The 17,039-nt window shown below is 40.4% G+C and overlaps 1 protein-coding gene across 1 annotated transcript in view; it reads right to left on the bottom strand.

Moving 5' to 3' along the window:
• The window catches only part of LOC309401600 (uncharacterized protein C10orf67 homolog, mitochondrial), a gene marked incomplete at its 3' end in the record, with an annotated part of 88,261 nt that overhangs the window by 25,060 nt on the left and 46,162 nt on the right, over window positions 1–17,039 (bottom strand). The window contains exons 7-10 of the mRNA XM_081970666.1: window positions 12,441–12,582; window positions 11,425–11,483; window positions 2,154–2,225; window positions 32–97 (exon numbers count right to left, since the gene is read on the bottom strand). Of these exons, the coding sequence (XP_081826792.1) occupies window positions 32–97; window positions 2,154–2,225; window positions 11,425–11,483; window positions 12,441–12,582 (339 nt within the window). The remainder of the gene's footprint in view (window positions 1–31; window positions 98–2,153; window positions 2,226–11,424; window positions 11,484–12,440; window positions 12,583–17,039) is intronic.

Raw genomic sequence — 17,039 nt, 5'->3', positions numbered from 1 at the left:
TTGAGGACTATGAGTCAATAGACTAACTTACCTTTGCTATTGGCTGAGCTCCAGTTTCTTTTAATTTTGCGGCAGCATCTTGAGCTTCTTTTAGTTCCTTAAAAATAAAGATAAAATAGAATTGAACATAATTGCAATAACAGGTGATGGGAATCTCTAGCACTAGAAAGAAGATGTTTATTTGCCTTGATTTACAATCAAACTAATGTATAGAACCAAGTTCCAATATAATCAGTGATGTTCTCACATGTGAATTTTCTTGCACTTATAAAAAATTAAGGACAAAAGTATTTTACAAAAATATTTAACCAATAGATGTGTTATAAGACATATTTCAGTATCTTTTTAAAAACCACAAATTAATTCATCTTGTGTTAATGCAGTGGTTCTCAACCTTCCCAATGCCGCAACCCTTTCATACAGTTCTTCATGTTGTGGTGATCCCCAACCATAAAATTATTTTCGTTGCTACTTCATAACTGTAATTTTGCTACTGTTATGAACTGTAATATAAATATCTGATATGCAGGATGTATTTTCATTATTACAAAATGAACATAATTAAAGCATAGTGATTAATTTGCGAATCTTGGTTTGGGAGATCAGCCAGGCTGGGATTTTCCAGGATAAAACAACCTCCCTGCCTGCTTCCAGCAGCAGTTCGTGGTTTATATGAGTTTCACTTTTTTAAGTTTACTTTTTTAATATTCCATTCTCCCCCCACCCAGTTTTTTCTTTCTTTCTTTCTTTCTTTCTTTCTTTCTTTCTTTCTTTCTTTCTTTCTTTCTTTCTTTCTTTCTTTTCTTTCCATTCCTCCCACCCTTTTCTTTTCTTTCTTTCTATTCCTCCCTCCCTTTTGTTCTTTCTTTCCATTCTCCCCTCCCTTTTCTTTTCTTTCCATTCCTCCCTCCCTTTTCTTCTTTCCATTCCTCCCTCCCTTTTCTTTCTTTCCATTCCTCCCTCCCTCTTCTTCTTTCCATTCCTCCCTCCCTTCTCCCTCCCTTCTCTCTCTCTCTCTCTCTCTCTCTCTCTCTCTCTCTCTCTCTCTTAAACATAGATTAAGAAGTTGCTCTTTAAATGGGATTTTAAACAGAGGCTTAAACTACATCGAACTGTGCTTCTGTCCCGAGTGGAATTCCTTGGGACGGAAGGAATGAGTGGGCGGGCCTGTCCTTCCCTCCGGCCTCTCCTGCCAGCCCTTCCCGGGGCCCAAAAAGCCTCTGAGCTCAGTTTAGCCCGCAGGACAGGTCCAGCGGCGGAGGCGACCAAGGCAGCGTCCAGGCCCAAGGCGGCTTGAATCCCGGCATGCGCCTGCCTGGGCAAGACCCCGTCCCGCTGGCTGAAGCAGGTGGCCCAACTGCCCCGCCGGTCTCCTGCTCTGAACTGAAAGTAGTATGGCAAACTTTTCAAATTCTGAAAAGTTTATAGAGATGATGTTTTTATTTATGTAATGGTAAATAGTGAAAGTAATTCCTGTAGCCAAAGGGATTTTTTTTTCTGAGATCATTATGTATTCACATTTGTTTTCATATAGCTCAGAAAAAACATAAAACTATAGAAAAACAGTGGTGGTGCAGTGGTTAGAATGCAGTATTGCAGATTAATTCTGCCAACTGCCAGAGGTTTGATCTCACCGGCTCAAGGTTGACTCAATCTTCCATCCTTCTGAGGTCAGTAAAATGAGGACCCAGATTGTTGGGAGCAATATGATGACTCTATAAATTACTTAGAGTGGGCTGTAAAGTATTGTGAAGCAATATATAAATCTAAGTGCTATTGCTATAAAGCACATACAAAATAATATCTTTCATGGGCCTTAACATATCATGAGGAAATCTAGTATATATACTCTTCATACTAGACACTACACCAAGCTGTTTTGAAAGTTCCAGTTTTCAAAGACAATACACATCTCCCCCAAATATACAGTAATATTATTATTTAATTTGATGATGGGAGCCTGCTGGCATAAAATTAGCTAAGTTATATGCAAATTGAAGCATTAGTTTTGAATTAATAAATGTTAATGGGGAAATCTGAAGAGTGAAATATTGGGCATAACATGTGTACAGATATGTTTTCCAGGCTTAGGAGAGGCAGACTGAAAACAAAAAAATATTTTAACAGTTTAATTCGTTTGAAAATAATCTTACCTGAGTCTTTGCTTGCACTTTTTCCTTCTCTCTGTCAAGTTCCGCCTTCAGTAAGTCAAAACCATTTGTTAACTAATTAAAAAATAATAATTATGGAGCTTTAGAGGAATTGTTTTTTAAAAAATACCCCATTTACCCAAAAATAAGACAGGGTCTTTTGACCGCTGAAATATGGCCTTCACCTTATTAGGGGGGAGAGGGGAGCTTATTATTTTCTGGCAGAAACTAAGGTGAGAAGCAAGACGCGCATCTTACCTTTCCAGCTCCATCGCGTTCCTCACCTTTGTATAAAAACCCTTCTTGTGAGTTCAAACTTTTTTTAAAAAATATTTTTTTTATTTTCAGACAAACACACAACACATATAACATAAAAGCCTCTTCAATTACACACAGTGTGTCGATTGGTTACAAGGTCTTTCTGTGTCCTTTCCATAGTCTTTACTTGAATTTTATCAAAATTCACATATTGACAATCAAGATATCTTTGTATACATTGTTATTATGCTTCCTCCTATTCTAAGTCATTCTATCATTTTAGCATTGATAATATTCTCTAATAATTTTCAATTCCATGTTTCCCCCCCCCATTATTAGTATTGTCAATCTAACATACATGTATACAAATTGTTATAATTAAACATCTATTAAGCCTAGCTATTATTACATCCTTTCAACATAAGGCATATTAAATTTGAAGTAAATTTATATTATGACATTTTATTACATCATCCTGAAATCATCCAATGTTATTACATCTTTATATTCTATTCCATATAGAATTATTTTTTTATAAAAAGGCTTTTCAACATCATCTCCATGATCCTCACTTACAGTTTGTATAAGATTTCATATTATCAATCTAGTATATATAAATGCTTTATCATTATTATTTATGACTATAGCTATTATTACATTGTACATAGCACTCAAAATGTAACTATATTTAACTAAGATTTATTGTGACATCATTCTATTATTTTAGCCTTAATAACATTCTCTAATAATTTTCAATTCCATGTTTTTTCCCCATTATTAGTATCATCAATCTAATATACTTGTATACAAATTGATATAATTATTAAACATCCATTAACCTAGCTATTATTACATCCTTTCAACATAAGGCATATTAAATTTAAAATAAATTTATATTATGACATTTTATTACATCATCATGAAATCATCCAATGATATTACATCTTTATATTCTATTCTATAAAAATTGTTTATCTTTTATAAAAAGGCTTTTCAACATCATCTCCATAATCCTCACTTACCTTATTGTATAAATTTCATATTATCAATCTAGTATATATAAATGCTTTATCATTATTAATCATTTTTTGACTATAGCTATTATTACGTTGCACACTCAAAATTTAACTACATTTAACTAAATTTTATTGTGACATTTCATTTCATCATCCTGTATCCTTCCAGAGATAGTGTAGTCCAATATCTCTTGCCATTTGTAAAGTCTGTATTCTAAGTGTTTTCTTGATAAGTCTTATGTGGATTTCTCTTAAGAACTTGTTGTTCATTGCATGTCTTATAAGAATTTGAAACCCTCTATCTGCTCTTTTTATCAGCTTAACTTTTGTTATCATTAGTACTTCTGCCGAGATTACTCTCATTATTTCTGCCAAATTTTCTCTCCTTTCTTCATCTATTTTCTGACATCTGAAATAAAGTTCCAGTTCATCAATTTCTCCTTTCCGTATTTCACACTTGTCATTTCCCTCCACTCTCAGTTTGTGGTCAGCGTCAACAATTTTCTTATCACTTTCATATGTCTCTGTTATTTTTTAAGCTCTGTCCTCAAACTTCATCACTGTCCCCGTACTTTCTGTATTTTGATCTATAATTTCATGTCTCTTTTCAATTCTATCTGTAATTATTAAAACTTTTTGAATTTCTAAGAAAATTCTTTGCAAAGTTAGTGCCTTCTCTTCTTCACCTTGTGCCATTTCCCAGGTTATAAACACTGCCAAAACATCCGAGACCTTTTAGGTCAAACAAATTCAGTGGTTTTTCATTGTGTAGAGACACAACATTTAAGTTCTTATAATTCAAACAGAGACGAAGAGAGCCATCTTTTTTTTCTCTAAACAGCACTGGAGCAGCCACTCGGGGCCTGGCAGGTTCAATAAACCCCTTTCATAAATTTTTATCAATAAATTTCCATAATTTGTCCATTTCACGGGGGGGGGGATTGAGTAGATTTGGGGTTTTGGAAGTTTCCCCCCTGGGAGAATATCAATACTGCAATCTGTTGCGCGGTGAGAGGGTAACTTATCAGAGGATTTCTCACTGAAAACATCCTTTAGGTCCCAATATTCTTTTGGGATTTTCTCCTTCCCCTCAATTTTTTCTTGTCCTGTGGCCGCTAGGTTAGGTTTAGCCTTAATGGGCTTTGGAGCCCCCTCTCTCCCTCAGGAGGTGTAGCGGATCGGATGCGCAACCACCATTTTCGCCAATTGATGCGTGGGTTCCACTTCCGTAACCAAGGTAACCCTAGTATGAGAGGCCGATCCATTCCTGGGGCGACAATAAAACTTATAGTTTCTTGGTGAGTTCTCATCCACATGTCTATTGGCTCAGTTACAAAATGGGCAGGGCTCCCCCCAGCTATTGAGCTGTACAGCTGGCAAAAAGCAATGGGGACTTTTAAAGTTTTCAATTTCAGCCCCAGTTTTTCCACCACCTCAGGACTAACGATGCAACGTGTGCATCCTGAATCTAAGAGGGCCAGCATTTTTTCTTGCGCTCCATTAGAGGGCACTTTTAGTTCTACTGGAATAGTCATGGGGCCCGATCAGGAACTTACCACACGTTCGTCGTCAGATTCGGTTTCACTTTCTTCCAATGAGGAGGATGGTTCCCCCTCCCTTGGGGTGGCATGGAACTGCGAAGTTGGCTCCACCCCTTTCATGGCAGTTTCCATTCTTTTCCCGGGCTGTTTGTCTGGTTTTCTCTCTCCCCCAGTAGTAGGTTTTTGTCCCATCTTGGTGCGGCAGTTTGCTGCGATGTGCCCCTCCTTCCCACAATGGAAACAGGTGATGACTCGGGGCTTGCTAGTAGACCAACTTTTTCCTCCTTTTGGAACTCTTTGGAGGGCTTTTGGGGGGGGGAGTAGCGTTCTCTTTTTCACTGTCATCACGGTACTTGTCCGGGCCAAGTCAATTTCCACATCCGCTGCCAATTCATACCAGTGCTGCAATGTGCGGGGAGCCCCCCCGTTTACACAGTTCTGGTATATATCTTTGTTTAAACCGTCCATGAAGCCATCCAATAGGGCTTGTTCGGACCAACCCCTCATATAAACAGACAATTCACGAAATTCTTGTGTATATTCAGCAACTGGCCTGTTTCCCTGAGTGAGGGTTTTGCACTTAGTTCTGGCTTTTTGCTCTGTGAGAGGGTCATCAAAGCGTTTCCTCAGGGCAGCCATAAACCTATTGTAATCTCTCAGTAGGGGGGAATTAGTGTTATGCAGAGCAACCACCCAAGCAGCTGCTTTATCTTCTAATGCCAGGATAACAATTCTTACCTTGGCTTCTTCTGTAAGTAAATCCTCGCCAAACTGACGCATCTAATTCCATACTTGAACTAAAAAAAATCCAAGATCTTTTGCCTCCCCACCAAATTTCATTCCAAGTGGAGGAACTTTGGCCATCCGGCATCTGCGGGGGGGGGGCCTCCTCCTCTTGGGATGGTTCTGGTGGCTGCTGCTACTGGGGTTGGGGCTCGTTCATCCTGATCATCACCACCATCCGCGCCCCCAGTCTCTCTCGGGCAGAGCAGAACCTCTGCAGTTCTCTCCTCTGTTTCTGGGAGAAGATCTTCTCTTCCAGGATCACTCTCACGTAAACGTCGCCTCTCCCAAGCCTCTTCGAAGAATTTCATGGCCTGAGACATCATAAGGCTCTCCTCCTCAACCTCCTGCCACTCAGCGGCTGGACGCCTCTGTCTCCTTGTGGTGACCCCAAACGGAGTTTCCTCGGGATCATACTTCTGCCCCACTCTCAATGTCCATCTGGGGCGAACGGATTGTTCTTCCAAGTGTAATCCAGCCATTCGCCCCGTTTCAGAGGGCAAGAGGATGCAGTTGCTCCCATGTCTTCCTCCTGGTTGCTGCCTGGGTGGGACATTCTTTTGAAGTTTGAGATTTTATTGCACTCCCCTCGGAAGGTGTTAACTCCGGGTTGAATGCGAAACTGAGATCTTGCTTAATGTCAGGGCAGCCTCCATCAGTAACCAAGAAAGAAACCACTCAACATTTTTCAGAATTAAGAGTACCTTTACTGGTTATGAGTAGATAGCAGCTAGCAAAGCAAGATCTGAGGCAAAAGCGCGCGTAATCATAGATATCAATATGTGACCCATATTGTAACCCCATCCCCCAGTCCAATCCGCACACCCCACAGGTGTCATGTGGGCTGCAGCTTCAAAACCCATCATCAGGTTGGTATGCTGGACGGTTGGCCTTGGCGGCAATTCCACTATCTGCAGCATGCGCAGTAGATGGTGAGAAAACCACTCCCTTCTTCATTCACTCCTGTGCTTAAGCTTCCCCTCCCAAATACCATGTTATCTCCTCCCTTCCCCGTTTCAGTGGCAGCCGAAAGCAAGTAGCAAAGCAGAGGCTGACATCAGCTTTCTCTTTCCTTCAAAGGAACACCTGCATAAACAAAACGTTTTCCACTGAGCCTTTCAGTAAACAAAGTTTATAGCTTTATCAGATATTCCTAAGCCTCTAGCCACCAGATGGCAGTGTTACCTCTTTTCCATCTGTTTCTGCCTCTTTCTGTAAACACCAAGTTCTGAGAGAGGTTAAAAAATGTTTAAAAATTACGCTCCGTCCAAGCCTTACGAGAGAAGAAGCTTTTAATCCATGAATACAAAAAATGGGATAAGTATAGAGGAAGAAGGGGGGAAAAAAGACCAGTCCAGTTTAAAAGTAAGAGGCATTTGTAAAAAGTCCATCCATAGAAAACAAACAACATTAAGGTAGAAAAGATAACATGATAGTCTTAAACCAGGGTTAATTTGCCGCTTATTTTCTTCTGTCTTCAATTTTATTTTAAATTCCAATTGTTTTGGGTTTTCCCTTCTCTAATAATAAATTTTTTTCTCACCATTTCGACATCACTCCTGTACTGCTTCTGTTTCACAGGCTTGTCCTGAACTTCTGCAGCCATTTTGGCTGCTTCTCTTGTAGCTAGCAAAAAGAGCTTTCTCCTGGATCAATCAGGGGCTTTGCGATGCCCCTGAGATCAGCAGGACATGCTCTTCTCTATCACTGCTCCTTCAGAACAGTTTAGGTCCAAAAGGACCATCCAGGAACAGAGATATCGACAGCAATCCTGGAGCCCCAAGATTGCATGTCATGTCGTTGCGACGTCAAGCACGCCCCCCTCAATCAAACTTTTTGAACGTCCAAGGAGGAGTTTTTACAAGATGCTTCCCTGGACACAATGATGAGGAATGCGATGAAGTTTGATTGAACTCATGAGGTTTTTTTTTACAAGGTGCTTCCCTGGACAAAACCGCGAGGAATGCGATGGAGCTGCCAGTCTCCGGTAGGAGGCACGTCTCACGGTGAGAAACAATTTGGGGATAGCAGGTAGGACGGGGGATGGGGTAGGCCGGGCTGTGAGTCTTACTGGACACTGGCAGCTCCATCGCGTCTCTTGGCCAGTCTGTGTAGGGAAACATCTTGCACGGTAAAGAAAAACTTTTTGCGAGTGCAAGCAATTAACTTCTTGAACTCGCAAGAAGTTTTTCTTTACCGTGCAAGGTGTTTCCCTGAACAGACTGACCTAGAGACACGATGGAGCTGCCAGTGTCTGGTAAGATGCACGTCTCAACACCTCCCACCCTGCCCGAGTTTTTTTTTACAAGGTGCTTCCCTGGACAAAATGGCAAGGAGCTGCAAGTCTCAGGTACTGCTAGGATGCATGTCTCGCTTCTCGTCCATCCCACCTGCCACCCCTCTTGCTAAAGAGATGGTGGGGAAGAGAAGCAGCCAGGATGCTGTTGCCATTGGGGCAGGGTGGGATGTGTTCTTTTTGCACGGGAAGGAATGGGGTGCATGCTGGCCTGCCGCCCTTCTTGCGGTGGGCTCTTTTTGCATGGGAAGGAATGGGGCACGAGACGCGTTGCTTTGCAAGGGAAGGAACGGGCAGGAGGCATATTGCTAGCCTGCCGCTCTTTTTGCGATGGGCCCCTTTTTGCATGGGAAGGAACGGGGAGCAAGGTGCATTGTTTTGCCAGGGAAGGAAGGGGGAGTGAGGCGCTTTGGTGACCTGCTGCTCTTTTTGCAGTGGACTCTTTTTGCTCGGGAAGAAATGGGACACAAGGCTTATTGCTTTGCCAGGGGGGGAAAACGGCATGAGGCATGTTGCTGGCCAGCCACTCTTTTTGCAGCGGGCCCTTTTTGCCAGGGAAGAAATGGGGTGTGAGGAGTGTTGCTGGGCTGTCTGTTTTTGCAACGGGCCATTTTTGCCCGGCGATCAGCTGTACCAGTAGGTACGGTAAGGGCATGTGGGGTGCATGGGGCATGCCCTTCCTTCCCCCATCTCAGTTGTTTGCGTGTAAAGCAATCAGTGGAAATGGCAGGGACCGGCTGCGCATGCATTTAAGTAGTTTGGAGGGTGGCTTATTTTAGCACATGTCCTGAAAAACCCAATAGGGTTTATTATCAGGACATGTCCTATTTTTGGGGAAACACAGTAGATGTTTTGGAAGTTGTCTGGAAATATGTGCATTGAAAAATTATATTAAACTTAACAATTAAAGGAAACGTGGACTATTAACTTTTTTAATTCTCCAGCTCTTTAGTTCAGATGTATTGGCATGGAGTAGAACAGTACTTGCTATTAGTCAGAACTAGCCCATCATCACCAGATAAAAGTGATTCTCTACTGTAGGTCAAACTTGCGGCCTGTGGGCTATTGTTAAACCTTATAAGCGTTTTGGCTGCTTGAATTTATCCAGCTCTGTATTACACATACATTGATCTGAATGATAACAATCTGAATGATACAATCTCTCTCTCTGAACATTTTGGGAGAAGCTACATTTTAGTTGTAATAGATCTCCTTTTTTAAAAAAACAAACAAAGGGACACATTTCTGTCCAGGACATTTACAGGCAACCAAGGTTCAAGAAAACATTAATGTGAACAAATTCTTACCTGAGACATTAAAGAACATACCTTATTTTTCGGAGTATAAGACGCACTGGAGTATAAGATGCACCAAGGTTTTGAAGAGGCAAATTTTAAAAAAAGTAGGTAGACAGAGGAATAGAGAGGGAGAGAGAAATACAGTAGGTAGGTAGGGAGAGAGAGAGTAGTTAGGTAGGTAGCTAGATAGATAAAGGGATAGAGAGAGAGAGAAATAGATAAAGAGATAGAGAAATACAGTAAGTAGGTAGGAGGGGAGAGAAGGTATAAGTAGGTAGGTAGGTAGGAAGAGGGATAGAGAGAAAGAGATAGAGATAGGTAGATGTTTCCAGGTGTATTTATCCATGTGCTGGAGAAGGAAATTGCTGACAATCTGCAGCACCTAAGACTTCCTTTCTGCTGGCACAGCACTTGATCAATGTAATTCTCATCAATCAGTTAAAGAGCTTTCCAAAAGGGGGAAAAAAAAGTTTTTGCACTCTGCAAACCTCCCAAAAACGGGCGTTCCCCCCCCCCCCCAAAAAAGGGCATGAATAGCCTTGGGGGAGCTTGCAGAGTGATCCTGGGAGGGTGAAGAGGCCAAAAATGAGCAAAAAACGGCCTGTTCTTTGCGAAAACGAGCCTGTTTTTTTGTCAAAAAAATTGCATGTATAGCCTTGCGGAGGCTTATAGAGTGCTGCTGGGGGCAAAAAACAGCCTGTTTTTTGTTCATTTCTTTCCTTCCCAGCCCCCAGGAGCTCTCTGAAAGCCTCCATAAGGGTATATAAGGCCATTTTTGTGAAGGGGTGGGGCTTCAGGAGGCCAAAAATGCTGTATTCGATGTATAAGACACACCCAGATTTTCAGCCTCTTTTTTGAGGAAAAAATGTAGTCTTACTGTATACTCTGAAAAATACGGTAAATATCAATTTCCTTGTCCATTTCCCTTCCTTGTCCTCATATATAATTCTAAACCTGAATTCTTCTTAAGTACTGGTTTTAAAGATGAGGCTTAAAATATCTCTGATTTTTTTTATTCCTTCAACAGTGAAATTATCAAAATAAACGTTAAGGGTTTAATCAAAGCCTCCCTTGACAGAATGACTGTTAGACTCCACAAATCCAACAGGGATGACTTTCCTCCGTTTTCTATCATCAAAACATTTTCCTGCCATTTAATTCAGTCCCACTTTCAGAAATACCACAATGTCCAAGGTGAAAAGCATGGGAGTCCAGCCTTTTGTCTTGCCTGGGTTGCACTGAATGAAGAGGAATTATCTTGGGCTATATATAAAATAGTTAATGCATATATAATCTCATAATAATGTTAAAGTTTATGATCTTGTGGGGCTGCACTACTAACTGTCCAGGGCCGCATGTGGCCCGTAGGCCCTGGTTCGGACATATTTGATCTAAAGCAACAAAGAAAAGTCCTTTACATCCTTTCACCCATTACCAACCTGGAAATTTAAAAAAGTGTATGTTTAATTTTATTTACTAACTTCTCTACTCTTGACTACTTAGAAAATTCCTCTAATGCAGCAATCCCCAAAGTTTCCAGTTCTGCAGATTGGTAGTAGCAGGGAAGGGGATGGTTTTGCCATCTGTTGCTTGTGCAAATGGAGGTTCCTGCACTCGTCTACCACTTGGGCGGCCCAATTCTCAATGGGCCGTGGACTCGTACCACGTCATATACCGGGAATTGCAGAACCCTCTTAGTATATAAATCATATTTATAATTATAAATAATGAATTATTGTTATTTTTATCAGTGATTCCATTCTGTTTCCAAAAATTCAACCATATGAAATTCCTATTATATGGAATAGGACCAAACTTGGCAAATCAGGAACATCATAATACTTTCCATTTATATTATATGGTATTTCATTCTGCTTTTCTATCCTGCATCTAATCCAGATTAACTTCAGGATGCAAGATTTCCACAGAAATCCTATATTTTGAAAACAATGTATAAAAGTTAACAAGCTCGGAACAATAGAATTGTAGGGATCCTCTTTTAAATATTGTGAATTCCTAGACTCCTGCATCTATTGTACAAGTTAATCAATTACAGACATAAATAAGTAAAGGATACAGTACCTTTTCCATTAACTTCGTATCTTTTTCCATTTTGTTCTGCAAAAGTTTTATTTCGCTCTCTGAAAGAAGTAAGGGTAAGGCAGGGATAAAGCACACCATGAAATTACATGGCTGTTTGAATAGATTCATATTGTGCACTGCAGGTCAGCCGGGTGCACGGTAGATGAAGGCATGAGCAGACTGGTGACCTTCACAACTGCCCTTGACCTTCACAGAATTCTGCCTGCTGTTCAGCTGGCTGGTCAGAGAGAGGGAGATTAAGAAATAAGTTCAAGAGCCAAGTGTGTCTGAGCAACCTTTGCTTTTCATTAATATTCATTCGTGCTGCTAGTCACAGCTGATACAAAATGCTTTAGCAGGTGGTTCTAAATATTGCCCGAGATTTGGGCAAGTCATCAGAGATGATAAAACTGCAAAAATATTGGCTTTGTACTAATTTATATTCCCATCCAATAGTATCCTATCTTTCTATTTTATTTTTGCTACATGTGCATCATTGCTCTTTGTTATTATATGTATGTCTTTAAATCTGGTTTGGATATGAACTTAATTGCTCTAAAACTCTTAATTCCTAAGACGTAGAAATGACTTATGATTGCAAATTTCTAATTTTCCACTTTCCAATGTGCAGCAAGGAGAAGAAAACCTATTGTGATATGTATGTATCACATTAATAGACGTTTTCCTAAATTTCTTCATTTATTATTTAGTAGGAGTGGAAAAATACTGTTGTCTTATTAGAAGTAAAAATAATTATTAATCTATTAATAGTCAACATTTTGACATTCATAGATAACATACTTTCTATTTACCAGAATAAAAACCAGAAAATAAACATATATTCAATATAAATTAATTCCACTAAGTATATCAAAGTTCAAGACCAACTCAAATTACAGAGCAAATTGGAAAGAAATGAACAATTGCTGGTTAGACACTAATCTGCCATTTAGTTTTCTCACTACTTCTCTTTCTTTTTCCACATATGCTTTATTTGATTTACAAGTAAAATTTACCTAAGTTAGTCTGTTCCTTCGCTCCCAGTTTCACAGTTTCTTGAAGCTGTGAGTTTTTTTCAACCAGGCTAACTATTTGCTCTCTCAACTCTCGCATCTGTTGCCGATGCCACTCCACATCAACGTATCCTTCACGTTGAAGCTGAAAGATTAAGAAGCCATCTATTTCTAAAGCAAGAGGCATAAAAGAACAACAAAATGTAAATCTGACGCTGGGATGGGTGGGGGACGGACACACAATGGTTATACAATGCCGCTATCATAAAAATTTCTGAATCCTGTCATGTAAGTTATAATATGAATGGAAGGAAAATCTAGGAGACGAAGTAGAACTTGCCGAAGAAAAGCTTTGGTCCCGCTCATACAAAGATGGAAACATGTGGGGATGTGTTATTGACAGGCATAATACATATCATACTGTTTGTTTGCCCTCATCATTCAGGCCAATTTATTGTGGAAGCTGCATCCCAAAGGCAGCTGGGGCCTATCCAGTCCACCCACCCTTATCTCTCATTTTAGAAGGGCTGTCTGTAACTAGGCAGGCCAGGGAAACCATGGGCAGACAGCTCCAGGGGGCTGCAATGTGCAGGGCTAAGGAGAGGGAGGGGGTGCCTTGTTGTCTTTTGTGCCATTTCTCAGTGACAGGGCTGCCATTGCAGTGACGAGTACATCACATGTCAAAAGTGGAGAAATTTCTAGGCTGGGAGCCACATGGAGTCTGTCAGGCAGTCTTACGGCAATATAGTTGGCTTTTTGCTTCGTGCTGAAGCCACCCAGAGCCAATTCATATTCTCAGCTTTAGAGCAGTTTTGCATGCACATCACACATAGGCTATTGGGTTTTGAGTTTTTTTTAAAAATGCCATTGAAGGTTTTGGGTAAATCATCATGCAAGCAGTGATAACCTCGTAAGAAAGTTTCAGGACAGCATTACAACAAAAGACTTTAAAGTTATACTTTTAGTAAAGCAAACTCATTTACATTTTTATTATGCATGGCCTTTGTTAAAATCTGGCCACATTCATTATGGAAAAGACTTTGTATGCATCCAAGCTTATTTGGAGAACTACTCTTTCTTCTTGTCTGCTTCAAAGCTATTTAGAACATTTGCATATATTGTTAAATGGCTGTTGAGATTTTACTGCTGCATATTTCTTTTAATGAAAGGAGAAGGGGGGGGGGAGTTGAAACAAGTTTTAAAAAATCACCCTGAAATCTAACAGTAAATAGCTCAATTACTTAAAGATGCAGTATTATTAATTTTTTAAGATATTTATTAAATAATTCTTTTCTAGATCATCTGAAGATAGAAAGAAAAATGAGTACAATGATACTGACAATATAGTAAACTGAAATGCTATATAGAATATATTTATGGCAAAATACACTCTAGAAACATAGTTTAGACATGTTCAACATATATATATATAATTCTATGTTGACTTATTTCTTCCAGTTAGGCATCTGAGAATGATAAAGAGTTCATAAAATTCATGTTTTTGCATAGTATCTTTCAATTTGACAATGTTTTAATGTGCCACACACTCTTTCTTTTCCTGATTAAAAGTTTCAGTTTATTGGGCACTGTCATCCAGTTTGGCTTGTTTGGGTTGGTCTACCAAATCTAGGCATTCTCCAAGATCCATACTTATGTTCAGAGTCATATGAACTGGCACATGCTTTTGACACAGTAATAGATAGAGCTTCAGATATCTGGTTTTCTTCCATGTTCACATCGTTAAGCAGTGTTCACATCGTTAAGCAGTGTTTTCAAATTGGTTCGCTAACTATGTTTGGAATTGTGTTTATGTCATGGTTCAGCCTCTTGTGACTACTACAGCTTTGCCGATAGTGCAATCTGTCATTTTATGCATTGGAGTTTAAGTTGAATCATTGGTCAGATTAAGTAGCATAAGATTGGACCTGCAATCAACACCTTGCATGACATGAACATCTTTGAGGGATGATGAAGCTTAAAATAATAAAATATGTCAAACTTCAAAGGAGGGAACTGTAGGAGATTTTGTGGTGACAGGTTAAAGCCTCTAATACATCTTTCCAGAGTGGGGGAAAAAAAGACAGCTATATTGTGCCAAATTAGGCAACTACCCTACAACAAAAATCCATAGAACATTCAGAAGGCCAAAGAGTACAGATAAGCTGGGGAAAGTTATTTGGGGGCAAAACGAGTTTTAGGGAAGAAAAAGAAAGTAATTCTTAGAAACAAATAACACCCCATTATTTTTGTAGTTCTGTCCCATGACTCATAGTTATACCCTAATGGGTTCATTGGCTTCACTAGGCATGTAATGTGTTGCATCTTATTAAACAACTGGTTTCTCTATCCAATCACATCAGAGGTGGTATTCAACGCCTCCCTTCAGGATACCGTTTTAGGGCATGGCATGCTGAAACAACTAGACACAGGGACATTTTCCCCCCTCATGCCATCACTCTCCTGAACACTTAGTCACCACAGCACTGTCTTATGCCTAAGGATATTTACACATGTAATAGGGCTGCAATACTATTATGCTTCTCATCTTTTCTGCTACCTTCTCCTATTAGTATCTTATGAATATATTATTTTGTTGTTTGTATGTACACTGAGAGTTTATGCACCAGACTCAACTTCCTTGTGTATTCAATCACATTTGGACAATAAAGTATATTCTATTCGAGATGACTTCCGGCAGCCGAAGGCGACGGTCTCGTGCGCCCGCCTTCTCGCTGCTTCGGTGGGCTCCCCTAAATCCTAGGGGGAGCACAGGGTGCCTTGGAGGGGCCCCCTGCCGTAGGGGTGGCTTGCTGGGATCCCCTGGAGCGGCGGCGGCCGCGGGGTGTGTGTGTCTCCAGCTTTGCCCCAGGAGCCATAGAGCGTAGGGAGTGCGCGGAATGTCACTGCGTGTTTCGCTGAACGCAGCCTGGAAGGAAATGATTAATTTGAATGCAACAGCTGAAGCACGGTGAGGTGGGGGGTCTCCCCAGGTCTTTTACAGTTTATTACTCTATTGACTGATCTGCAGTTTTTTGGGGGGACTTTGTTTCAACCTTTGGAGGAGTTCAGATTGGAGTGGGAGGGAGGAAATTTCCACCCCCCTTGGAAAAGCAGCACTTGGAAAATCTCTCCCTTGTAAGGGAGAGAGAGAAAGTTTAAAATCTACTTTCACTTCCCTTAAATAATGGGGGGGGGGGAAATCTTTTTTTCCTTTTGACCACAACTGATTCTTCTCTAAACTATGCATGGGAACTTTGATTTTGTTGTTTCCTGACCACCTGTACTGGCTGAGCCAATATGGCCAACTTCCTCCTTTTTCTTTGTCTTTGTGCATGAGACTCCTCCCTTGAAAAACTTTCTGGCTTTGAACTAATTTCCACCCCAGAGACCTCCAAGAGCCTCTTCAAATAAGTTTTTCCCCTGGATTTGGAATATTTTGATCCACCTACCTGCTCTAGTTTTGTATTAAACGATTTATTCTCCTTTGGACCTGCCTGTCTGGTGATCTCTACCGGCTGTGCTTTCCCACAGACACCATTTTTCTGTACAGAACAATAACTATCTCTGAGCTTCATGATGGGTCCTAAGAAGTTACCGCCTGGAAAGGCCTCATCGGCCCCGACATCTTCTACGTCCAGCCCCATTGCCCACCAGTCACAACTGGGATCTTTTTTACAACCCAAAGCCCCTGAGGAGAGCTCAAAGGATTTGTCCATTCATCAGATGCTTCAAGCCATCTTAAAGGGATAGGACGAAATGAAAAAACAACTGCAGGTCTTAAATGATCAGCTCAGAGAGACGCAACAACAAACCACACAGAATGAGCAGAGGATAGGTGTACTGGAGGAGGGTGCGGTTGGGATGAGAGATGACCTGAAGACAATCCAAAGGGGGAATGTAGAATTTGAGAATCGTGATAAAAATGGAATTTGAAAGGATGTCTTTTTTCCTTAGGTTCCAAAATCTGCCAGAAGTTGAGAATGAAGATCTTAAGGAGATTATGACCACAATGTTAGCAGAATATATTAACAGAGACAAACAACAGCTTGGGTGGGATATTGACCTGATCTATAGGATTAATTCAGCCTATGCAAGAACACACAATGTTCCAAGGGAAGTTCATGTTAAATATCTTAGAAAAACCACAAGAGATGAGGTTCTAGGAGCTCAAAGGGGAAGACCATTAAAATATAAGGATAAAGAAATAACCATTCTTAAGCAGATCCCAAAGAAAGAAAGAGATAAGAGAAGGAAATAATCCTTCTTAGCAAAAGAATTATACAATAATGGGATTTGGTTTAGGTGGTTGTTACCAGAAGGCATGTTGATTTTTTGGGAGGGCAGTAGAATTAGAATTAACACAGTTGCGGAAGCAGAAGCTTTCACTAAAAAATGCAGTGCTCTCTTAGGTGACATGGGGGATGTTATACAAGAAACAAAGGAGGGAAGGGCTGAGGCACTGCCGGTGGACGGGGGGGGGGGGGAGGATGCGACAACAAGAAGACTCAGATCACAAAAGTGATTTGAAACATCATTGCAAATGTTGTTACAATGTATCTTTATGGAAGTGATAAAAAGCAAAATGATTGAAACATACTGATG

This window comes from Natrix helvetica (assembly GCF_964273705.1).
Source record: "Natrix helvetica genome assembly, chromosome: Z".
Lineage (NCBI taxonomy): Eukaryota > Metazoa > Chordata > Lepidosauria > Squamata > Natricidae > Natrix > Natrix helvetica.
The sequence above is the reverse complement of the archived record's forward strand: the minus strand, read 5'-3'. Positions and strand labels throughout refer to the sequence as shown.